Raw genomic sequence first — 25,560 nt, 5'->3', positions numbered from 1 at the left:
TTTATTTGAGCGGAGGAGTGCAAGGTACTTCTGTTTTGTAATTAAGTGATTTTATTTGCTCTTGTTCCATACATTATCTAAGTGGGATGGCGTCGCCATTATCAGTTACCGCATGGAAGTACCAGCTACTGACTACCATATTAACACTGGAATTAAAGGCTTAATTCCACATCGATTATTTAAGTGCCTATCTGTTGAATCGGCCTTGCTTTTATGAAAAGAAAACAAGGAATGAGTCAAATTAAAAGTTTCAAGAGAAAAAAACCAATATTCACATCAGAGCAATCATTGTTGACAGTGTTCACAATCCGAAGGGGCCTGGAGAAGTGTCAGGAATCCCAGCAATCAGTGTCTTGATGCCCTTCCCAGCCTTAACCCCTTCGAATGCTCGCTCAGCATCCTCAAAGTTCACGATGCCAGTAATTAGTTCCTTCACGTCTATTTTGCCAGAAGCAACCAGAGATACTGCAAGCTTGTAGTCACCGCTGCCATAACGGAAGCTACCCTTGATGTTCAATTCCTTGGTGCAAGCCGCCATAATTGGAAAAGTGATCTCGCTCCTACCCATGCCACCCTGCACATATGTCCCACCAGCACGGAGGACATGTATCCCTGTATGGACCGAAGCTTCCGCTCCTGATGCGTCAATGACGATATCTGCACCCGGTCCCAAATTATTTTCCTCTATTATCCGAACAGCATTCGCGGAAGGGGCCTCTTTGGCGGGCTCGAATATGGCAGTTGCTGCATACTTCTTTGCAAACTCCAACCTATCCTTTTGAATATCCACGGCGATGATTTTGGATGCACCATAAGCTCTGGCCACGGCACAGCACAAAAGTCCGACGGGGCCGGCTCCAAATACCACCACTGATTGGCCTGGGTTGACAACAGCCTGTCTGACAATGTGTACAGCGACTCCAAGTGGCTCCATAACTGCCGCCTCTTGCATAGTAATGTTTTCGGGTATTTTATAGCAGAAGTCCTCTGGTAGGACATAGTACTTGGCAAGGGTGCCATCGTAGGGAGGGGTTGCTGCGAAAGCCATCTTCTCGCAGAGGTTGTATTTTCCTGCTTTGCAAGGCTCGCATCGGCGACATGGGACACCAGGTTCCATGGCAACACGATCTCCTACCTTCAAGCCGGTGACTGCCGAACCGACTTTGCAAATTACTCCAGAAGATTCATGTCCCAATACCATGGGGTCCTTCACAACAAACTGTCCAATGGAGCCATGTTCCCAATAGTGGACCTTGGGTACGAGAGATTCCAGGTGTCAGTCGGGTAGGCGAAATATTTTCTTTTGCCCGTTTTTGGGGATACGCACATCGCTGCCGCATATGCCAGTGAACCTGACATTAACGAGCACATCATGAGAGTCTTTTATTTCGGGAACGGGTCGGTCCTCAAATTTGACCTGGCGAATGCCTTCCAGAACAAATGAAAGATTCTAGCAATGATGAGGAATCGAGCTTTAGTAAGCAATCGTATTTCCACCACACACTAGGCCAGTGGCAGAGTCAGGCGCCACCGGATGGGTACGGATTCGTTATACGGACCTGGGCAGTGGAATTCTGGGCACTCATGATTTCTGGTCACCACTAATGATGATTGTCAAGATATGGGGGAGGATGTTTGTATTGAAATATAAGTAAAGGAAATGGATATATTTGTGATGCAGCAGGGTTCGTCTTCCTATTTAACTGGTCTGTTACTCGGCTTTGTGAGATACGTATTTTGGGCCAGATATGCTTCGATATAAGACCACATTCACACAGGGTAAAATAAAGTCAACTACCTGGTACCGAGATAGGCAGTGTACTCCGCAGTCGCAGCCTAGAAAGTAGGTTTAGTGGTTTCATGGGGTAAAAAGGCGGGGTAAGAGCACTACCATTGGTCCACAATTAACCGGGAAGGCGCCTTATTTAACCGGATGAGTCGCAAATTGATGCTCTGTCTGTATGAAGCATATTATTTGCGGAGCAAAGCTGTACAACAGTACTTAGTTTTAATTCTTTTTCTGTCATGTTGCCATCCCCTAGACCACCCACTTGTTTGAATGATTTACTTACAGAGTAAGGCTCCTATATTCTCACCTATCTATCTGTATAATGCAAGAGCTTTACTCTGTAGTATAAATATTTTATATACTGCTTAAAGTAGTAATATTTTTTCCCGCAGCCAGCTAACGAGAGCGCTATTATATAAATCAGCTCCAAGCGCTGGCTAATTACCATAGAGATTTGGTCCCCGCTTTTTCCTACTTCCTTACCTGTAGATATTGCAGAACTTCACTCTGCAATCACATGATTGGCACCTTCCCATTATAGCTTCTGATTACTATAACTCAAGGCTGCCTGAGAGTTCAATAAGGGAGTTGCAGGCCTCCGCTAACAATTCCTAATGTGTTAGATTAACCATAGTGACTGCCATCAATTTTGAAAAGTTTGCTGGGAATGGGTGTCTGCTTTGAATGCTGGAGAATAAAAGACAAGAGATATACTAAATAAATTATAAATGTTAGGGCATTGTTAGTAAATCATATATGCTCCTCTACAGTAACTAGAATTCATGGTTTCAAAAATTAGTACAAAGTGTACTATATAACTGGCATGGCTACCATGTCTTGACTTCCCCCGCAACTGCCGGTTCAACCCGAACAACTTTGTCACAATTAAGTAAGCAAAGAGGATCAAAGGCCAGTTTAAGCTGCAAAAAATAAATTATTGCATATCAGTAAGACAGGCTCCCTGGTGATAAAAGTTCCGGTGTGCAACTACTTACCCGTCGCATTGCATCTACCGTAGATTCCCCCAATTCATATTGCAGATAATCTCGCTTAATAAGGCCAACTCCATGTTCACCTGTGACTGTACCTTCTAATTCAATTGCGCGTTTTACCATGCGGTGAACCACAGCCTCTGCTGTCCCCTTTTCATCTTCATTGAAAAGGATGATAGCTAATGTAGGTTAGGGAAGGCATCCTGTAGTATTGATAGAAGGACCTCCTTACCATGAAAATTTCCATCTCCAACATGACCACAAATGCCTGCCAACAAGCCACTTTCAGTCATATCTTGTTTGGTGGCTTCAATGATTTCAGGTAACTTGCTCATAGGCACAGCTACATCAGTTGTCCAAACATGATCTTCAGGCCCTCGTCTCATAGACATAACACTCCAGAGCGCTTGTTTCCGGGCACTCCAGAGTTCCTGCATTTCATTCTCACCGCGAGCAAACTCGAAGGAACGACCAGCACTGTCCGAAACGATTTTCTGCACTGTACTAATCTGTTCCTTGACACCTAAAGGAGTACCAGCGAACTTGAAAAAAATAGTAGGGGATTCTTTCCAATGTCGGGTGGTAGCCTGGCTGTCATTAATGCATTTCATTTGCACGTCATCCAAAATCTCCACACCGGCTACAGGAATGCCCTCTTCAACCACGCGTGTAACACACTCTGCCGCACTCTGTATTGTGGTAAAGCTAGCAACAGCAACACTTTGGCTTTTAGGTTTGACTGTCAATTTCAATGTAGCTTCAGTCACCAGCCCGAGCGTGCCCTCGCTACCAATGAAAAGCCTGGTGAGATCATAACCAGCACTGGATTTCCGTGGGCGCTGTCGTGTTTTAATAATAGTTCCGTCGGCAAGCACGACTGTCAAAGAAAGCACCCAATCACGCATGGTCCCATACCTATAGGCGTTGGTCCCCGAACAGCCAGTGCCTATCATGCCGCCAATCATTGCTCCAGGGCCGGGATCGGGTGGGAAGAATAGACCATCTTGAGAAAGACGCTCGTTCAATTCCTCCCAACCAGTTGCAGGCTGCACCACGATATCAAGATCGCGCTTGTGGAGCTCCAAAATGCGATCCATGCGACGGAAATCGATACAGACTCCACCTCTGGTCGGCGCAAAATGGCCTTCTAAGCTGGTACCACCAGAATATGGCGTCACTGGAATTAACCGTCGATGGCAGATTTTCATTATGCGGGAAACCTCGTCTGTAGTGGACGGGTACAGAACAAGAAAGGGTCGTTCATCCGCCTTACGCGTGTAGGAGGACCAATCAGACCCCGAATGCATTTCCAAATCCGCATTTTCAGTGGAAACATGGTCTTTCCCCAGAATTTCCACAAAGTCTGCCCAGGCGGCTTGAAGATTTGAGGAGGAAATATTGTGTCGCGGGCGCTCAGTATCAAGCAATGATGTTATGGACGAAGTGGGAAGGTCTGCGGGTTTTAACGTGCCTAGAAAATAAGCCCCGGTAGAGAAGAAGGCCAGGGCTAACATAATGGCATCAGAAATAGAACCTCATCAAGGTCTGGATGGGTGTAAAGACTGGTTCTTAGCTAATAGGCATACCGAACATTAGTGCCGCATAGCGGCCACCCTGTGACTGGGTTTGATACTGTGAATATCGTTTCTGTTCAGCACGCTCACGTTTAAGGCGTTGTTGTGTGCTTTCATATAGCTGGTGCTTGAAGGGCTGGGGTTTCTCATCACCATAAAGCTGCACTGAAGCACAAAACCCTCTTTTGAGGGGTATTGGAGGTGGCGGTCGGCGGAAGCGACAACCCATTCTTTGGTGCAGCGCCGAACGCACTGCTCCCTGACATGCAGGGAAAGAACAGGATCTGATCATGATGCTTGAATTTGGGGGACAAGGATGGCAAGAGCGAGGTGTTAAGGTTGGGTCATTGCGGAGAGCTCAGAAATTGGGGGATGCTAATGACTTTCTTGGGCAGTGGGCAACAGTGGATGGATGGGTGAGGAAACTGGTTTCCAGTGATGGCTAGAGACCTTACACCATCGTACCGAGCAGACTCCTCAAATATCTGAAATCTCCGGCTCCCGAGCTCAGAACATCAATCATCGCCTAGTTAACCTTACTAGCGCAGTCTAACTGAGCTAGCATACACTCAGACAGGTTCAATTGACTACAGTAGGTTAGCTATGCATATGCTAACTTGTCATGGTCTGGGATGACAATGATCTCTCTTATTTTAGGGTCGCGCTCGACCAACATCCCCCTTCCTCCCTTCATACTCGACCGACAACCCCTTTGATTCGCCCGCCGCCCTCCCGGCCCAAAGTAGCTTAGCCTCTGGTAAAGCTAAGTATATGAAGTATAGTAAATATGACAAGCCTTCTTCCTACACGGAGTATCTAGTCTACGGAGTATAATAATAGGGACCTTCTGCCATCGGTTTTCTCAAGTTCTTGTTTACGAGCTAGGTTTAGCGCAGGCTCTTTGGGAAGGCGGTCGGCTAATTAAGTCACCTGATATTATCCACTTCATCATATTATTACTATTAAGTTAATAAACCCTAACTAACTAGTTTACTAGTCTGCCCGTATTACTTTATCCTGCCTGCGTGGCTTCAACCTGCGTGGCTTTCATTTATATAGATTAGTATTATATAGCTTGGTATTATATGGCTTCGCTCTGCACGCCTTCTAGGCGACCTTGGTCGTCTAGTCCCTTATAAGAAAAATACATCACATAGGCAGGTCTTGTGGTGCTAGACCTAGTAGAGATCAAGAAGCTTGTATTTCGCAGCTATCGAGAGACAAGTCTGGCTAGCTCAGGTGACGCCATGGTGTCACGTGAGGCTCATTCCTTCCCTTTGGAGTAGGAGGGGGTCGCTCGAGCGGCCCCCGACCCTATATAACTACCAAAACCTTCCTATTACAGAATGCTACTGGGTGATAAGGCCTGCTGTAAGGTTTCACTGCTAAAGTATAGGGTCGCCCTCCTACACAATCCGTACACTACTCCGCACTCTGTGCACATATCTAGGTATTCCCATTCCGACCCCAGTGCACTAAATCCTGACCCCGGCCGAAATGGTCGCGTACTTTGCGACCACCGCCGACCTCACCGCTAAGATCCGCTGTCGGTCTGCTGCGGATACTAATAATCAATCCATGATAGATATACTACTACGGAGTGTATCTGCCAGTAGACCACTACTATCTATCTATCTATTATTATCGTGTCATCTGTTCTCTTAGCCTCCAGGCTTCTCCCTTAACCCAACCCCACTCAGTTGCCGCACCATCAACCTGCCTGGTGCTTGTCCCTCCCAGTATCCTCTATTTCTCTATTCCTTGCCCTTTCACCCTCCAAAGCGGAAACCTTCGAGGCTGAAATGCTTGCTGTCACTATCAAACATTATCTTAATTTATAAGCCTTACTCTGGCTCTGTTAGGTTGTGATCATACTCGCCTGGTATTCCCCGACAGCAGGTCAGAATATTGATTATCGCCATTGCGAATTCTTCACCGGTATCCTGTACCTATCGCCCAGAGCAATTGCTGTCCTGTTTACATACTACAGGGCTCCGGGCATGAAGAAGGTTGTATGCTCTCTCTAATATTTGGACCGGGCTCTAGCAATGATGTACCTTGTAAAGAACCACTAAGAGTTCTTCACTTTCGCCAGTGACGCAGTGCAACAAGATATTTATTTGTTTCTGTTGGATGTTTGGAGCTTTGCTTTGCTTAAGGTGGTACTGTTTACCCATTCTTCACGCACAAATCCTCCAAAGACATTTTCACAAATTAATGCTCGTTCAGTTTGCCTGAAGCTGTCTGCGTTTGAGAACCAGGCCGGGTCATGCTGTAATGAAATAAGGTACTCAAATATTTGCCTGCTGATTTCAACAACATTGATTGATATTTGTTTGCCCTCATTGACCGTACGGGAGACATCGTCGCCTGAAGCAGTGGGCATATCTGCTGTCAGACAAGGCCAGACCCGCCCCCTGGCCTTGCCTTGCCTTTACTCCGTGAACTGCCAGAAAGGCCCGGTCATTGATGGGTATGCCTGCTTTCAATATGTCTAACAATATTGATGGTTCCCACTACATGTTGAACGGGTCTTCGAGAACGAAAGCTCAGAGGCTGCCGTTACTAAGTAAGGCATTATATTGTGATTCACTCGGGGATCCAGAGGAATCTTCACGATCACGATCATCGATTGAACATGATGACCCGAGTATGTACGCAAAGCGAGAGAGGCTAGCAGCTCAGGATGGGCTATCCAACAACACTACGACCGCTCTTCATCGCCAATCCACAAGTCCAGTGACTCAAATTTACACAGGCCGGACTCCAAGCATATGTAAGCCGGGCTGTCAGTATGTTCATCCTATGCGTCTTGCCCCCCGTGCCTATACACACCCGCCAAATCAGTCATGCCAAACGCCTGTACTTGGAAGCGAAGGCTCTCAAAAGGGTCAGTCAGCAGGAAGCAATTCTCCGACGCAGTCACGGGCGGATCTCTATTGTCCGTCAATGTGGAGCTGCTCGGGTCAAACACCGCGGCTTTCATTGCAGATCCATGATGGTTCTCCAATGATGTCACCTGGGGCCTCACAGACCAATGTAACTAGCCGCTCCTCCTTCGGATACTCACAAGAGAATGGAAGCACTTTGGACACAACAAGCCCCGTATCCCGGTCATCTTTGGATTTTGTTTTCAGATCCAAGACACGAGCCAGCCCGGATCCTGTGGCTCGAGCAGCTACGGTACGGGCAGCACGTCAGGCATTTGAAGAAAGGGAGGCAGCCAAAACGTGGAGATTCAAAGCTCAACAGATAAAGTTTGAAGAGAAACAAACAAAGCAAAGAAGGAAGCAAGTAGGGCGGATGGGATCCATTGATGGCAATGTAACCCAGACAAGCCGGGAGGACGAGGTTCATGAGAAACCAAAGTCCTCGCCCTCACAATCAGAACCCAGGACGGGCATTTGGAAATCGCAACCCGGAAACACATGGGTCCTTTTTCTCACATGGCTACGTACCAGAATTTTCAAGATACGGAGAAAGATTCAGAAATTAGCCTAATACTTACTTGGGCATGTGGGGTTTTCCCATCTTGATAATATTCACGGATTTATGAATATCCATCTGGCCTCGTCTAATTTGAGTACATGTATATTTGAAATGATCACTTTAGGACTGCAAGCCACCGGCGCTCAGACGAAACTCCCAGTGCCAGTGGGTACCTTGTAAATGCTTGCTTATGTACATGTGCCAAACTTTAATTTAATAGTGCAAGGCGGCCATTAGAATGTGCAAACAGCCTTCTCTTGATACAGGAGCATGATGAATCTCACTAACGATTTACAGCAATAACATATAGGGGGGTGTAAAGTATTGTGTGCAAGACAAGTCAACCAGAAGCTATGCTGAAAGAGCATCGACCACGTGGCGAAAAATCATGTTGGCGGGGGCCATAACAGATGGTGGTGCGTCCCCAAATACACTGGCAAGTTCCCCCCGCAAACCCGGTGTGGCCAAGCTAAGTTCGACTGCGGTACGCTCCGAATCTTTGTGTCTAGTTCCTTGCCGACCAAACAAGTTTGCCAGACCCATGTTAAGGTGAGATATAAGGTCTGGAGAATGATTGCTTTGGAGATTCTTGCCCAGGCGGCCGAGACGCTGCACGTTAGCCCCAGAATCAACGACAACATAATCGCTTGAATGCAGGGTTGACAGCAATGCCACTGGGGGGCGAGCAAGAATGGTTTCGGAAAGCAAAGATAATGTAGCAATGTCATATACTTGTATGCTGGGCGTTGATGTGTGGCGATTGTCGAGCGAGTGCTGGCTTGCCGGATACTGTGCTGAAACAGCAAGAGATTGTGTCTCAGAGTTTACAGCCAACAGACGCGGCTGTTTGGCTGAGGCGCTACCCGGCACTGAGAGCCCAATGGTCCTGACAAGGTCATCCACTGTATCCCAAATGGACAATGATTCCGTCGAAGCAATAACAAGGCGGCTTCCCATGAATGCAGCAGCACAAGGCAGACCCACGTATAGACCAACTCTGCTGTAATGAATACTGCATGTTTGAGCATTTATCAGTATGGCGAGGCCAGCATTTGTGCGTGGCGTTGATCCTAGGCAGACAGCCAGTACAGAACCATCTGGAGAAAAGGCCATGGAAGCGGCACTCAAACGATCAACAACGTCCACGTTCAAGTAGCTCTTGAGGTCTATGGTATTTCGGCATTTCCATGTTTCTACCGGCTGTGCTGAATCATGTGGCTTCAGGCCACTGCGCTGCCTAATACTCGCACACCAGAATCGTAGAACCGAATCCGAACCAATAGTGGCGAATTCATGGCTGTGTTCTCTTACAGCAAGGCGTAGAACACGAGAAGGTCCGTTATTTGTGAAATGAGGGCTATCAATTCGTGTGACCAGTTCCCATACACTGGAAGAGCTGCTCCATCTCCAGAATTTCAAAAAGATATCCTCAGAGCCTTCGAGTTCGCGGTGAAAACCAGTCTCATCGCGATAGAGCGCCTGCAAATCTTTTGAGTAAGGACTCCAATTGTCGACTGTAGCCATCCACTTTCCATCCTTAGAAACACACAGGTGGCTAACATCTGGAGTGACTATATGTGAGCCTTCAGGGCCGACCTTTAGCGTGGTGGCATTGGTGCGTGCTAGAGCTTGTCGGGAAACATGGCGGTTCGTGCGAATATCATAAGTTTGTAACACGGATGCAGTTGCCAACGGCTGGCCATCTTGAGTCAATTGACGAGATGCTGGAACGGTTATAAGAAGGTGATCAGGATTCTGCGGGTGCAATGCGGCAGCGATAGTGTCAGGTGAGACGCCGGTTTTTTCAGAAGTATTTTGGAGCAGATTCTTCTCCTTTGGGCATAGTTGTAAGCCTGTAATGGTCGAAGAGGGCTGTAATTCTCGCGCCGACAGGACTGTGATGGAATTGTCGGCCAGCTTGACAGCATATGAGTTTCCACTTGTAGAGACGACTATATTGCCTATGGGCGAGGAGAGGTGAGGAAGAAATTGCTTTCTACCCGTGTCTAACTGCCAGAGGACCATGACTGATTCATTACCACCTGATATAATGTAATTGCCTATAATATGGAACGGTCAGCGAGCATTCTGAGGGTATCGAATGCTAGGGATGATATACCGTCCCTAGACCAACGCACACTATTCACAGAACTTCTGTGCCAGTGTAGCCGCCTGGGCGTTACGTTCTTCCCACCTTGACGACCGTCGTCGTCGTCGAAAAAACGTAATATATCATGGTATACCAAAATAGACCCGTCTAATGCCCCAAAGCCTATGTCGATCTTGCCGAGAGACCTCTGATCTTTAGGACTCTGCACTCCAGGTCGATGTGAAATTGTATGAGGTCGAACGTCAACGCACACGACGCTGACAGAATGATTCATCTCTCTCCATGTATATTGAAGAGGTCTCGACGACTGACCGATGCTAGTACGGCCGAAGAAAACATGCTGATCGCCATGCGCAATAACAAACTGACCTTTGCATGCGACTCTGAGATGGTTTATCTGTACATTAGTCTCGAGTATCGTATTATCCTGCAGCTCGGCGTCGTTTAAGTGTCGTACTACTATCTGCCGTTTTCCATCGTTGTGTTCGCGCAAGAAAAACAGGGAATCGGCCTCGGAATCGTCAAGACACACGTCGACGGAGACTGTCCTGTAGCAGGCATCCCAATAGGAACACTGTTCGCCAGAAAGCCAATCCCACTTGCTAACGGAGCCGCTCGATGCGATGATATACAAACATTTCGGGTCTTCTGGGGAAAGCTTGAATCCAACTATCCTATCTCCATCGTGTAATTGAAGAGCACGGAGAAGACGGGAGGTTGCAAGCGAGTAGACATGAACTGTTGTCTCCAGTCCAAGCAGGATATACCTTATCAACATGTTTAGCATTCTCATCACGCAGAAATCAGGGCGTAATCCTTACTCGTCATCGGGCGTAAATATTGGGTCCAGGTTGCTATACTGACCCGCAGCAACGCTAAAGGAAGACCATGAGCCGAGTGGTATGTCTCCTTTGTGTATGGTATCACTTGAAGCGGCTAGTTTCTGCGGATCGCTAACCATATTGCTATCTTTCTGGGCGGTAATCGATACATTGACTTCTTCTCTAGCCTGGTTCTTGCTATGGGAGGTACGACGGCGCTTGACACGCGCATCATCACTTTGCATCGTCTTCCCTTGCGCCGCATCGGCAGCTCGGGATCTCTTTGAGAGTCGCCCTAGGTTGTGGGACATTGGTGTTGCCATGTAGAGAGAAATATGTACCTAGACAGAGAATGGTGGGGATTCAAGGATACTTTGGCAAGTAGCAGTAACGGGGTGCAATTCTAGCCATCTGTGGGTAGCACAGTGGACAAGGATAACAATCTCGTGCAAAAAAAGTCCTGCTCTTGCGAAATTTCCATCTTTCTTTTTTTCCCTGTCGGGTGCGGTCATTCCTCATAAGGATTAGCGGTATTTATTATTGTTACTGATGTACATACTACATTATGTAATTGTCCAAGGTAGTTAACTAGCAGTTACAGAGGTACTGTTGTGTATCCAGGCGGTAATGATGTTCTGGATGCTATGGTTACTGCAGGAAGGCAGTGCTTGTCCACTGATAATTATACTGAGGTTATTCACACATAACAAATTTCATGTAAAGTGATGATCCCTTGATTCTTACTAGAAGATGAGAATACGGGAGGTGAGGTTACCTAGGCCACTGCCTACTGACAACCTTATGAGGCAAGCACTCGTTACGGCAAGACCAACCCTCCTTCTCCTCACCGCCCCTGGCAGTACCTAAAGAGTAGGGACTAATACTAACGTACTATCCACCTAAGGTAACCAAGGTGCGTTCGGTATCTTAGCAGTACTTAGTCCCTTAGTGGCGAGAGGATGAAGTTACGGTAATTGGATACAAAGTTCAGCCAATCATTGAGCATCTCACTTAACCTACCACAGGTTAATACTGTGGGTCTGGGCGTGCCACCAACAGTAATACTGGCTAAGTACTCTGTAGTACGTAGGTAGTACCTTACCTTAGTACCGGTACCTGCAGTATTCCTAGACAAAAACTGTTTAAGGTCAGGAAACCCTCATTTTGTCGGTTCATCGCTCTTCTCCAACTCGTCGCCTAGCAAGATTAGTACTGCCCCGAGGCAACTTTAATCGAAATGATTATTCCCGTCCGCTGTTTTTCCTGCGGAAAGGTGTGTGAGATTTAAAGTCTTACCTTTGCTTCGCTAATCACGTGAATTGAGTATATAGGTCGTCGGAGATCTTTGGGAGCGTTATCTTCAACTTCTCGATGAAGGTATTCCGGATGGGTATGATTCCCTATTCGCAATCATATCGACGATATAATTCTGACCCGTACTTTCAAGTGATGCTATGGATCAGCTTGGCTGCAAGCGGTATTGTTGTCGGAGGATGATTATGACTCATGTTGATCTGATAGAAAAACTTCTTCGGTAAAAGCCCGCAGCGTCCCAAATGGAGCGAGATTGAAACTTACGTTGTGAAAAGGTATAATCCCACAGAGAGAGATAGAGCGAAGAACCAAGTATGATTCGAGCTCAACTGCATTTACGGCCAAGTCATCCAATGCCGCCTTCTTTCGCCTTGTCTAGGTACGGCCACAGTCTTTCCTATCCTTTGCGAAGTACGGGGTTACTTCCTTGTGTTGGAAATATCAACCGGTGCATACATGCACTGGAGTTGCAAGGCCCATTTACTGGCGTCGGTGTTCTCTAAGCAGCAGTGCGTTCCATCTTTGCTGCTTTTTCCATTATTCTCTTTACATCGGTTAATCCTCTTTTTCAACTAAACCTTTTGGAAGGTCTGGCGTATAGTTTTTTCGGTTGTTTACCTATATTATTCAAAAACATTTCTTTACATTTTGGTGGGAGTTCCATCTGGCATTGAGCGTTATAGCCTGCGCTGTTTAGTGCCCTGGCAGTTTCTAGTAGTATCATTACTCTAGGGGTGATCAAGGTGTCTTGTCCGGTAAGAGTGGGTAATCTCATAAAAATATTAACGATATACATCAGTCCAGGTATATGCCACGGACAGCGCCTAGAAGCAGCAGAGACAGTAGCTATATAAGAAAAAGTCTTGGGCGAGCGATTGACACTTTAGCCAATCAGATTAGTCCGTAACTGTTACTGTCGCCTCTAATATGCTCTGGGGTTGCATCTATTGAGACCCCGAAAGCTTCATACAACTGGCCGTTGGACTACTAGCCATTCTTGGCCGTGTCTAGCTAGTCTATATAGCGCTGTAAGGATTGTAGGCTGCTTGACTAATTATATAATATAGTTATAAAATCTAGCATAACTAAAATATCCTATTATCTTAATTACTTTATTTGTGCGAATCAAATAAGTATTTGTTTTATAATTTTAAGATAGGGTACTTGTTTAATAATAAGATTATTGTAGTACATTTTAACAGGTAATCTAGATATCCTCACGCTCGTGGCGTAATCAGTATCTGCGTGGATAAAATCTATCTGTGTGATTTTAATATATCTGTATGGCTTTTGCAAGAACAGCAATCCCTACAATATCTGTGAGATATATATATCTTGTCTGATCAAGATCCTGATCAAGATTACTCTCTATTATATTCTATTTCTTATCCGGACTTTATCCTGCTGGCGGCGACTATCCTGGCTTTTATTCAGATTGTATTATAGTTTATACTGGCAGTAAATATGTGATTTATATAAGTTCTTTAAATATATAAACTATATATTTTTTATAAATATATCTATTTATAAAAAAAGATTTAATTGATAAATCAATAATAATATAAGTAATATTATATATAAGAATAGTAATCCTTATAATACTTATAATATACTATATTATAAGAAATATTTATATTATAAAAATAATTTCTTATAAAGTAATTATACTAGTATAGTATATAATTTTAAAAATTCTTATAGATATATTTATTTATAAAATATACTAGAAAAAAGACTAGTAATAATATTTTAAATAATATAAATATTATCTTAATTTTATAATAAATATATTTTTTTTATATTATTTTAATATATATCTTTATAATCTTATTACTTAAAATCTATAAAATTATTTATTAAAATTATATTTATATAAAATATTAGATATTATATTTATAAAAAACTTTTTAATTTTTTAAGATTAATTATAAAATTATTACAGAGAAAATAATTAAAATAAATATAATTTTATTTTATTTTTAATTTTTTTATAAATAATTAAATATATTTTAATAAAAAAAAAAATTAGAGCAGAGATATAAAATTAATATGAATAATAAAAAAATTTATAAATCTTTAAATAATTTTAATATTTTATTTATAAAATTAAAAAAAACTAATATATATATATATATATATAATAAAATAATAAATATTATAATACTTATAATTATATTATTTTTTAATTATTTATTATTTAATAAAAAGTAATTATAAAGATTAATAACTAGAATAAAAATTAATAAATATAAATTATAATAATCTATTTAAATTATATATTTAATAATTTATAAAAAAAATAAAGCTGTAAAGCGTTTTTAAAAAAATAATTAAATAAATTTTTATAGATTTTTTTAAAATATAACTAGATAATTTAAAAAGTTATAAATAAAAAATATAATTATAAATTCTAAGAATAAAGTTTTATAAAAAAAAAGAACTTTATATATTTATAATATTAAAAAAAATAAAAACAAAATTAAATTATAAAATATAAATATTAAATTTTATATAATTATATTTATTTTTTAAATTATTTTTATAAAGTATTAAATAAAAGATTTGTAAACAGTCAGAATTTTTTTATTATTAAATAAAATCTGATTATATTATTTATAAAATTAAGATTAAATATTAACTAATAAAATAAGAAGATTAATTATATATAAAAAAAATTATTATTTACAAATTAAATAAAATAATCTAATAGTTAGAATTATTATAAAAGATTTTTATAAAAAAGAATTTATAATTAAATATATTAAATATATTTATTCTATAAGATTCTATATTAATATTCACAACAATAATAAAATATTTTAATTATAAAAAATAAAATTATATAATAAAGAATTATTATTAATAAAAAAAAATTTTTTTAAGAAATATCTTATTATTTAGATAAATTATAAAAAATTAATAAATAAATTTTTTATAATATATTCTATTCTTAGATTATAAGAGTAATTATTTATATAGAATAAAATTGATCTATTTAAAAAAATTAATATTTTGATTAATATAAAAATAAAAATAAATCTGATATTTATAATATTAAGAAATATTATAAAATAATTAATAATATTTATAAAGATTTTTATAAGATTACTAAATAATAGTACTATTTAATTAGACAAAATTATAATATTTAAAATAAATTTTATAAATATAAAAAATAATTATAAGATTTATAAAGAAATTATTATTATAATATCTAATATAAAAAGAATATATTAAATATATTATAAATCTAAATAAAGATCTTGATTATAAAATTTAATTAGTATTATTTAAGATTTTACAAGAAATAATAAATCAAGATATATTATATTATTATAACAGAGTTTCTTATAAAAAAATTAAAGATTAAATAATTATAAATTATAATAATTAAATTTATTTATAAAGAAATAAATATAAAAATATTTTATATATAAATAGATTTAATATTTAAAATTATTTATTAAAATATTAGTTCTCTTTATAAAAAAAATAAAGATTTATAAATATATATTGATTATTATAAGCTAAATAAATAATTTATTAAAAATTAATATTTATTATTATAAATTAATAATTATATTAAATAACTTATAGAAATATTATAATTTATATAACTTAATTTTTATAAAATTTATTATAAAATAAGAATTATAGCAGACTATAAATAGAAAATTATTTTTTAAATAAAATATAATTTATTTAAATATATAATTATATTATTCAGACTAACTAATATATTTATAGAATTTTAAGAATTTATAAATTTTTTCTTTATAAAATATCTAGATAATTTTATAATTATTTATCTTAATGATATTATAATATACTTGTAAGACATCAATCTAGGGGAGTTGTTATTACTGAGCCAAAAGACTAATATTATCTATAGTTATCTATAGATCTCTAGAATCTTATATATATATTTAGATATATCTAAAAAAAGATAGACTTTATTCTTATAAGTATATATATCCTATGGATATTATCTCTTATAACTATCTTTCTCTCACAGACTCTCTCTGGCCCACACAGTGGCTCTCTGGCTAATCACAGGCTCTCTGGCTAATCACAGGCTCTCTAGCCCTCAACTAGGCACTCTGGCCAATCACAGACTCTTAGAGTGGCTTAACCTGACTGTTATATCTTAATCTTAACCTGACTATAATCTAATAATTAGATTAAAAGATAAAAATTTTTTAATTATATAATTAAGATTAGATTAAGATATAATTATTACTATAATTATTTATAATTTATATCTATTAATTAAAAAGATTAGATATAATAAATAAATTAATAATTATAAATTAATTTATAATATATATATTTTTTTTATATAGATAATATATAAAATATAATATATATTTAATTATAATATAAATATAATAATATTCTTTAAATATAATTTATTATTTAATTTATTTAATTAATTATTTTAAAAAATATATTATATTCTAAAAAAGACTTTTATAAAATTTAATATAAAAAAAATAAAATAAAATATAAAATATTTATTTTTTATACTATTTAAAATAATAATTATAATAATATAAAATTATAAAAATCAGATCTCTATCTTTATCTAAATATATATAATAATTAAAGACTTAAATAAAATTAATTTTTTTAATTTTAATAATAATCTATTCTTTAGATTATTTTTAAGATTATTTATATTTTTATTTTTATTAATATAAAAAATAGTAATTATCTTATTCTTTTTTTATTTCTTAAATATAAAGATAATTAAATCTAAATTAAGATTATTAAATATATTCTAATATTTCTTATTTATAATAAAATAATTAATATATATTTAAAATATAATTATTTTAATTATATTAAAATAAAGACAGCTCTAATAATAATAATAAATATTTTAAAAAATATTAAAAAAATATTTAATATTAATATTATTAATTATAATTAAGAGAAAATCTTTAATTATTTAATAAAAAATAAAAATTAATTATAGCAGGATTTTTAGTAAATAAAAATATTAATATATTTTATAATATTTAAAATTATATTAATTTAATTAAAGATATTTTAAGAAATTATATATTCTTAATATCTAGATATATTTTAAATTTTTATATATTTTAATTATAAGTAAGAGTTTCTGATATTTAAAAATATTATAAAAAATCTTATCTAGATCTAATAATAATTTAGAGATTATTAATAATATATTAATTATTAAATTTTAATTATAATAAAAAAGAATATTTTTTTAAAAATAGTTTAATATTTATAATATTAATTAATTATATTATTTAATTATATATTTTTTTTAAACTTCTTAAGCTTTAATATAAGATTTAGAATAATTATAATTATATAAATATAGTTTTTTATTTAATAAATATAATAATAATATTTTTAGAGCTTCTAATATATATTATATAAATTTTTAAAAATCTTTTTTTTTAGAATATCTACTTTTTTTAGTCTTTTAATTAAATAATTCAAATAATTAAAGAGATTATTATAGATATTATAAATCTTATAAATAATAAATTTATTATTTTTAAAAAAATAGAAAATAAAAAAAAATAGAGATATAAAAGCTTAAAAAATATTTTATTTATTTTTATTTAATTATAATAAAATAAAAATAATTAATATTATTATACTTATAGTACTGAATAAAACTTTTAATTATTTAATAAAAATTAAATATTTAATAAATTATAAGATAGATTAAGTTTTAATAAATTTTATAATTAAAAAAAAATAATAGACTAAATTAGATTTAAGTTATTAAATAAATAAAAAGTTTTTATAATATTAAAAATTTATATTTATAAATTATATAATTTTCTGAATTTATAATTAAGGATTAATATAATAAATTAATTAATAGAAAACTTTTAGAAACTTTTTATAAAAAAGATTTTATATTAATTTTTTATAAACAGCTTCTAGAATATATTTTCTTAAATATTTTAAAATATTTAAAAAAATTTTAAGATTTTTATTATTATTTTTTTATATATATTTAATAATATTATTTAAGATTTTAATTCTAAAGCTTCTGCAGAAGAGTATTAATTATAAATTAAATTATATAAATAAAATAAAAAATATAATATTAGCTTTAAAAAATTTTTAAAAAATCAGAATTAATTAAAATATTATAAAATTAAATACTTTGACTAGATTAAGTTCAGAATTTAACTAAGATTATACTAAATATTATATTATTATTACTAGTATTATTAATTATTATATCTAATAATTAATAAATAAGATTATATTTATATAAGACTAATAAAATAATTATAGCTAGATTTTTATTAATATAAAATTCAAATATTAATTAGAAATCTAGTAAAATCTTATAATAATCTATATTTTTTATTAAAAAATATCTAATTAAATTAAGAAATATTTTTTAATTAAAACTAATTTAGTAATCTATTATAATTAATATTTATTTAATATCTAAAAATTTTAATAATAATTATATATATATCTCTTTAAATAATTTTATAAAATATTCTTTAATTTATATTTAATTAGAAGAACTTAATTTTTAGTAAAAAAATAAAATAATAAAATTATTTATTTATTTAAATTAAATATACTTAATAATTCAGAATAATAAATAATAAATAATTATAAAATATAAAATTTAATTCTAAAAGTTTTATTTATTATAAACTATAAAGATCTAGAGAAAGATAATAATTAAAAAAAAATATTTTAAAAAAATAAATAAATATTTATAATAATTTTTTATTTAGATATAACTAATAATAATTTTTTATAATTCTTATAGAGATAATAGCTTATAGAACTAGTTTCTAAGTTTTTAATTTTTAAATATTATAAAATATATAATATATAATATAATAAATATAAAAAGTTTTATTAAAAAATAATATATTTTTTTAAAAATTATTTTATATTATTAATAACTTTTTCTGATTAAAATAAAATAATAATTTTTAAATTTATATATAATTTTTAGAAAAGATTATTTTTTATTATTAATTCTAAAAAATAAAAAGCTTTTTTTAAAAAGCTAAATATAAAATGATTTTTTAATCTTTTATAATATATATAATCTTAAGATTTAAAAAAAAAGAAAAAATCTGATTTAAAAAGCTTATTTTAGTTTAGATATTATAATAATCTATAAAAATCTAAGAAATAAAAAAAAGACTTAATAATATTTTTTAAAAGTAAATTAAATAATTATAATTAATTTATAATTCTAAAGCTATTCTATAAATAATAAATATTACAAGATAAAAATAAAGAACTTTATAAAAATATTTTATTTTATTTTAAAATATAATTTTATATAAATATAGTTTATTTTATTTTAAAATATAATTTTATATAAATATAATTTATTTTATTTTAAAATATAATTTTATATAAATATAATTTATTATATTTTAATATATAGCTGAGACACCTGCTATATTTTATTTATTTAATAAATTTAATAAATAGAAATTTATATCTAAAGCCCAAAGTTATAAAATAATCTTTTTTTTAAATAAAATTACTTAAAATATAAATATTATAAAAAATATTAATAAAATTACTAAATAAAAAGTTTATTAGAATTAATTATTTATTTATTATAATATTTATTTTCTTTATATAAAAACCAGAAGATAAACTCTGCTTTTATATAAATTATTAAATATTAAATATAATTATTAAAAAAGGTTAATATATTTTATCTTTAATTTATAAAATACTTAGTTAGATTAAATAAATTAAATAATTTATTAAATTTAATATCTTCCTTATTTTCTATTATATATAAATTATTAAAGATTAGAAATAAATACTAATTTTTTATATAAAATATAAGGTATATAAATAGCTAATAATTCTTTCTAATTTTATTAATATTTTAAATATCTTTTAGAAAGTTATTAATTAAACTCTTAAAAAATATCTAGATAAGTTTTATTTAGTTTATATAAATAATATATTTATTTACTTAAATAATATTCTAAAAAGATATTAAGAATATATATAAAATACTTTTATTAGATTAAATAAAGCAGAACTGTATTTAGATATTAAGAAATATAATTTAAAAAATAAATTAAATATCTTAAATTTATTATATAAATAAAAAAAAATTAAATAGATTTAATAAAAATTTAAGTTATTTAAAAATAAAACTTTTTCTTTTTCATATTTATAAAAACTATATAAGAATTTCTAGATTTTATTAATTTTTATAAATAATTTATCAGAAATTTCTTAGAAATAGTATAGTTTTTAAATTAATTAATATAAAAAAATATAACCTTTAATTAAATAATAGATTATCAAATAATATTTAATAAATTAAAAAATATATTCTTTTTTAATCTGATTTTAAGTCTATTTTATCTTAAATAAATAATAATTATAAAAACAAATTTATCTAATTATAATATAAAAAAGATTTGTTTATAATATAATAATAATATTATATTATAATTTTATATATATTTCTTAAAATAAAATATATTAGTAGAATATAAGTATTTAATTTATAATAAAAAACATCTTGCTATTATATAAAATCTTAAATAATAAAATATAAAATTATAATTAATATAAAATTTCTAAGTAATAACTAATTATAAAAATCTAAGATATTTCTTTTTTTTAAGAAAACTAATTAAATATTATATATAGTAATTTTTATTCTTAAGTTAGTTTAACTTTAAATTAATTTATAAAAGTAAAAATAAGAATAAATAAATTCATATTTTATTATAATATAAATAAGATATATTTATAAATAAGAATAATTAATTTTAAAGTTATATAATTTAATTATTTTTTTAATTAGATAAATTAGAAAATATAGCTGTTATTTTATCTAATTCTAATAATAATTATAAATAAATTAAAATAAATATTATATATTAATATAGATAGCTAAGAAGAGACTTAAAATAATAATAAATTATATTAAAAAATAATTAAGATATTAATTTAAAAATAAAGAAGATTTTTATTTTAGCTAAAATTTAAAATATCTATTACTGAATATATATTAATAAATAAAATATATATTTATTTTAAAAAGAAATAGATTTTAAATTTTATATATTTTTATATAAATATTACTTAGTATATTTATAACTTAATACTATTAAAATATTGTAATTATAGAATAATATATATATTAATTAATTAATAATATTTCTGATATATAATATTAAAAAATATATAAGAATTTACAAAAAACTGTAAAATCTATAATTATATAAAAATCTAAAGAGAAAAAAAAAGATTATTGAAATTATTAATTATATTTAATTAAATATAGAAAGATATTATTATAAATTTTATTATTAATTTATTAAAGAATAAAAATTATTTAAATATTCTAATAATAATAGACTAACTCTTAAAGAGTATAATCTTAAAATTTATAATAAAGATTAATTAAAAAATAGTTATATAAGTTATTATATAATTATTTATAGAAAAACATATAATCTTAAGATCTATTATATCTGATTAAGAAATATAATTTATAAATAAAATATAAAAATAAGTATATTAATTAATAAAGATTTAATAAAGATTTTTTATATTTTATTATTCAGAGATAGACAGAGTTATAAAATTAATAGATAATATAATTAAAATATATATTTATATTTATATTTTATATAATTAGATTAATTAAAAATAACTATTATTTTTAAAAGAGATAGCTCTGAATAATTATATATTTTTATTTATTAAAATAAATATTTTCTTTCTAAGTTATAGATATTATTTTATATTATTTTTATTAACTAAAAATTAAGAGTTTCTAATAAAAGAATTAATATAAAATCTAATATAATTAAAAGAATTATTATAAAAATTATTAAAAAAACTTAAAAATAAATATAAGTATTAATAGTCCATATATAAAAATAAATAAAAAAATAAGTAAATTAATAGAGAGACTTAATACTTAAATATAAAAAGAATAATAAAATATAACTAAATATAAAGAATATTTATATAGATTAATTTAGTAAGAAACTTAATTAAAAAAATATAAAATATATAATTATAAGAATAATTAATTTTTATATTATATAATTAAATATATTTATAAATATTTATTTAATTTTTTATATAGATTGTTTTTTATTCTGTATTATCAGATCTATTATTATTTTAGAAATTAAATAATATATAATTATCAGAATTAATAATTAATAATAAAAAAGAATTTATAATAAAAAAGATCTAGAATAAAGAATATATAAAAAGAATTATAAAATATAATTTTAATATAAAATTAAATAGATTAAATATATTTATATAATATAAAAATTAATCTCTATTCTATAAAAATTAAAGCTCTTAAAAACTAGTTAAAACTTAAAAATAATGTTTAGATTTTTAAATAATTAATTAATAATATTATCTAATTAATAAGATTTCTCTGAATAATTATTAATAATATTTTTTCATTAATAAAACTTTATTTTTTGCAGAAAAAAATAAAAAGATAAAAAAAGAAAATTATGAAAACTTTTTTATTTAATATTTTTTAGTTTTTTAATTTTTTTATAATAATATAGAAAAAGAGCACAGTACTAATAAATTAATATCTTATTTTATATTTATTTATATATATATAATAAACTCTATAATTTTTTTATTTATATTTACTGTAGTATTTATCTTAGTATTTAAATAATTAAATATCTTCGAAGAAGACAGAGCAGGTATTACTAATATATAGAATAAATTATAATAAATTATAATAAATTATAATAAATTATAATAAATTATAATAAATTATAAGAAATAATAAGAATAGAATTAATATATAAGAAATAAATAGTTCTTAGTTAATAAGAAAAAATTTATAATATATATTAATAATATTTATATAAAATTTAAAAATAAATATCTATCTGTACAACAGACAGCAAGCTAATATAAATAATAAATTTATATAAAAAAAAATCTTTAAAATTTTGTTTATAAATTAATATAATATAGTTAACAGAGTATCTTATTTTTTTAAGTTATAAAATATATAATAATATACTTACTTTTTTTTTATAAAAATTTATAAATAAATATAATAAGCTTATTTATATATAGATTAATCTAAATAGATTTAAAATAATTATATAAAAAATAAAAAAAAGCTATAATGAATATATTCTTAAGTTTAATTTCTTTGGCCATACTTATAATAATTAAAAGAATATATTAATATATAAGAAAGAAGACAGAAAAGAACTTAATATAAAAATAATTTAAAAATATTAGATTATTTATAAAATTATATTCAAAGATAATAAAAAAATCAGAGAATTATTATTTATAAAAGATATATTCTTTATATAACTAAAATAATATATATATTAAGAATCTTAAAGCTATTTATAGATAAGATAGAATATATATAAAATAAAAAAGAAATATTATTATAAGATTTTTATATAAATTCTTTAAATCTTAAAGACTTAACAAAGCCTGTATAAATATTTTATTTAATATATTATAATTAAATAAATAATTAAATAAAGCAAAAGATAGTATTATATAAAAGAAATAGAAGAATATAATTTAGATACTCTTATTTTTTTTAATTGATTTCTTCTGTATTAAGAGTCAATTATTGGATTAGCTTAATTCAATCATTCCCCTAATAATAATTATTATATTCTTATTTATAATTATTATTAATATATACTATAAATATACTTAAGTCTAAGGGATTATAATATATATTATATATTTAATTAAAAAAAGAAAACTAATTAGTTTTAGTTATAAAAGAATTCTTATAAAACTAGATCTAAATTTTTAGTTAATAATAATTATTATATTCAATAAAGAATACAGATCTTATTATTAATTATATAATTTAATATTTTTCATAATTAAATAAAGATTATAATTCTGTTTAGAAAAGAAGATCTAATAAAATCATTAATATATTTATAAAAATAATAATAAATTAATTTATTATAAATAGATTTATAAACCAAGCTAAAATCTAATTTATAATCTTAATATTCTATAAAATAATATAATTCTAGATAATTTTAAATATATTTTTTTAGAAAATAATAATCTATTTATCTATAGTCTATAAATCGCGGGAGTAATAAAAATATTATTTAAAATAATAATTTTACTATAATAATAGATAGTAAACAAAATACAGAAAAATATAATTATAAAAAATCAGATTATTTTAAGAACTTTAATCAAAAAATAAAAAATTATATTTAAATTTTTTTTTTATAATCTATAAAAAAAATATATAACTATTATGAAAAAAAGAAAAAATTATAATAAAAATAATAATAATAATAATAATAATAATAATAATGATAATAATAATAATAATAATAATAATAATAATAATAATAATAATAATAATAATAATAATAATAATAATAATAATAATAACAGCAGTAATAAAGATAATTATAAAAATAGATTAATTTAGTTTGATATTGATTATAAAATATAAAATAAATCTCTCTAAGAAATTACTTACCGCGAATATATATAGGGAGAAGAAAAAAAAATAAAGAATAAAAAAAATAATAATTTTACAATAAATATAATAATTTTCTTATAAAGAAAAGAACAGAGAATATATAATATAATAAAAAAGGTATTGTTATAGGGTTCTTGTATAAATCCTCTAAATCACAAGATACGTGACAATACCTGTAAAGTATATTAAAATAATAATAAAGTACAAAATAATATTATATAAAAAGAAATAAAAAAATATAATTTAAATATTTTTATTCTTTTCTTTATTAATTTTTTTATATTAATAATTAAGTATTAGACTAGTATAATCTAATTATTTATTTAATATTAGAAATTAATTATTATTAAGAGAAGATCTCTTAATAATTAAAAATTATTTAATATATAAAGATAAAAAGTCTTTTTAATCTAATAATCTATAATAATTAAAATATTATATAAGAACTCATATAAGCAGTATATATTTTATAAATAAATATTACAGATTTAAATAATTAATAAGTATATTTTAATTAATAATAATAAAAATATTAGATAATAAAAGCTTAGCTATAAATCTAATTAAAGAATTTATAATAATATTTAATATTATTATTTTGTACTAATAATATTAACTTTTATTTAATATTTAATTATATAATCTTAAACTTATTTCTTAGATTTTAAAATCTTTTAAAAGAAACTTTAAAATATATTTTTTTAAGAAATTTTATACAAAGTTCTTCATAAGCAAAAATATTTTATAAATAAGAAAAGAGAGATTTATTATATTTATAACTTTTTTTATAAAAAAACTGAAGAATATATATTTTTCTAAATTATATTTGTGTAAGAATAGTAATTTTTATAATACTTGTGATATACTATATTACAAGAAATATTTATACTATAAAAACAGTCTCTTAAAAAATAATTATATTAATATAATATATAATTCCCAGAATTCTTATAAATA

The 25,560-nt window shown here is 29.1% G+C and overlaps 5 protein-coding genes across 5 annotated transcripts; 2 read left to right on the top strand and 3 right to left on the bottom strand.

The window, feature by feature from the left end:
• Nucleotides 1-185: 185 nt before the first annotated feature.
• BO70DRAFT_323937 (NAD(P)-dependent alcohol dehydrogenase) lies at nt 186-1,763 on the bottom strand. The gene is made up of 3 exons (XM_025540600.1): nt 1,560-1,763; nt 1,328-1,450; nt 186-1,252 (listed from the first exon to the last, which is right to left on the bottom strand). The coding sequence occupies exons 1-3, from the start codon at nt 1,584-1,586 to the stop codon at nt 302-304; spliced, it is 1,101 nt and encodes a 366-aa protein (XP_025394923.1). The 5' UTR covers nt 1,587-1,763; the 3' UTR covers nt 186-301.
• A 760-nt stretch (nt 1,764-2,523) lies between these two features.
• Nucleotides 2,524-4,810, bottom strand: BO70DRAFT_433034 (FAD-binding oxidoreductase). The gene is made up of 4 exons (XM_025548375.1): nt 4,368-4,810; nt 3,014-4,288; nt 2,785-2,960; nt 2,524-2,709 (listed from the first exon to the last, which is right to left on the bottom strand). The coding sequence occupies exons 1-4, from the start codon at nt 4,645-4,647 to the stop codon at nt 2,617-2,619; spliced, it is 1,824 nt and encodes a 607-aa protein (XP_025394922.1). The 5' UTR covers nt 4,648-4,810; the 3' UTR covers nt 2,524-2,616.
• Nucleotides 4,811-7,007: 2,197 nt separating this feature from the next.
• Nucleotides 7,008-7,856, top strand: BO70DRAFT_301370 (uncharacterized protein; the record flags this gene model as incomplete). The annotated part of the gene is made up of 1 exon (XM_025539707.1): nt 7,008-7,856. The coding sequence occupies one exon, from the start codon at nt 7,008-7,010 to the stop codon at nt 7,854-7,856; it is 849 nt and encodes a 282-aa protein (XP_025394921.1).
• Nucleotides 7,857-8,079: 223 nt separating this feature from the next.
• BO70DRAFT_433033 (WD repeat protein) lies at nt 8,080-11,207 on the bottom strand. Its single transcript, XM_025548374.1, has 3 exons — nt 10,776-11,207; nt 9,964-10,721; nt 8,080-9,904 (listed from the first exon to the last, which is right to left on the bottom strand). The coding sequence occupies exons 1-3, from the start codon at nt 11,096-11,098 to the stop codon at nt 8,196-8,198; spliced, it is 2,790 nt and encodes a 929-aa protein (XP_025394920.1). The 5' UTR covers nt 11,099-11,207; the 3' UTR covers nt 8,080-8,195.
• Nucleotides 11,208-11,688: 481 nt separating this feature from the next.
• BO70DRAFT_171187 (DNA-directed RNA polymerase core subunit RPB10) lies at nt 11,689-12,488 on the top strand. The gene is made up of 5 exons (XM_025538369.1): nt 11,689-11,745; nt 11,801-12,048; nt 12,107-12,165; nt 12,223-12,309; nt 12,365-12,488. Exons 2-5 carry the CDS (start codon nt 12,013-12,015, stop codon nt 12,405-12,407), a joined length of 225 nt encoding a protein of 74 aa, XP_025394919.1. The 5' UTR covers nt 11,689-11,745; nt 11,801-12,012; the 3' UTR covers nt 12,408-12,488.
• Nucleotides 12,489-25,560: the final 13,072 nt, after the last annotated feature.

Source organism: Aspergillus heteromorphus (genome assembly GCF_003184545.1).
Source record: "Aspergillus heteromorphus CBS 117.55 chromosome Unknown BO70scaffold_42, whole genome shotgun sequence".
NCBI lineage: Eukaryota > Fungi > Ascomycota > Eurotiomycetes > Eurotiales > Aspergillaceae > Aspergillus > Aspergillus heteromorphus.
The sequence above is the reverse complement of the archived record's forward strand: the minus strand, read 5'-3'. Positions and strand labels throughout refer to the sequence as shown.

Excerpts from the sequence above, each read along its gene's own strand:
- BO70DRAFT_323937 (XM_025540600.1), bottom strand. The coding sequence starts at position 1,586 with ATGAGTGCCCAGAATTCCACTGCCCAG. Across the intron at positions 1,451-1,559 it reads CCCAGAATTCCACTGCCCAG|AATCTTTCATTTGTTCTGGA; the intron begins GTCCGTATAACG and ends CATCATTGCTAG. Across the intron at positions 1,253-1,327 it reads CTGGCATATGCGGCAGCGAT|GTCCACTATTGGGAACATGG; the intron begins GTGCGTATCCCC and ends CTCGTACCCAAG.
- BO70DRAFT_433034 (XM_025548375.1), bottom strand. The coding sequence starts at position 4,647 with ATGATCAGATCCTGTTCTTTCCCTGCATGTCAGGGAGCAGTGCGTTCG. Across the intron at positions 4,289-4,367 it reads CTATGCGGCACTAATGTTCG|CCCTGGCCTTCTTCTCTACC; the intron begins GTATGCCTATTA and ends CCATTATGTTAG. Across the intron at positions 2,710-2,784 it reads CGGTAGATGCAATGCGACGG|CTTAAACTGGCCTTTGATCC; the intron begins GTAAGTAGTTGC and ends TATTTTTTGCAG.
- BO70DRAFT_433033 (XM_025548374.1), bottom strand. The coding sequence starts at position 11,098 with ATGGCAACACCAATGTCCCACAACCTAGGGCGACTCTCAAAGAGATCC. Across the intron at positions 10,722-10,775 it reads ATATTTACGCCCGATGACGA|GTATATCCTGCTTGGACTGG; the intron begins GTAAGGATTACG and ends CATGTTGATAAG. Across the intron at positions 9,905-9,963 it reads TGTGCGTTGGTCTAGGGACG|GCAATTACATTATATCAGGT; the intron begins GTATATCATCCC and ends TCCATATTATAG.
- BO70DRAFT_171187 (XM_025538369.1), top strand. The coding sequence starts at position 12,013 with ATGATTATTCCCGTCCGCTGTTTTTCCTGCGGAAAG. Across the intron at positions 12,049-12,106 it reads GCTGTTTTTCCTGCGGAAAG|GTCGTCGGAGATCTTTGGGA; the intron begins GTGTGTGAGATT and ends TTGAGTATATAG. Across the intron at positions 12,310-12,364 it reads CTGATAGAAAAACTTCTTCG|GTATAATCCCACAGAGAGAG; the intron begins GTAAAAGCCCGC and ends CGTTGTGAAAAG.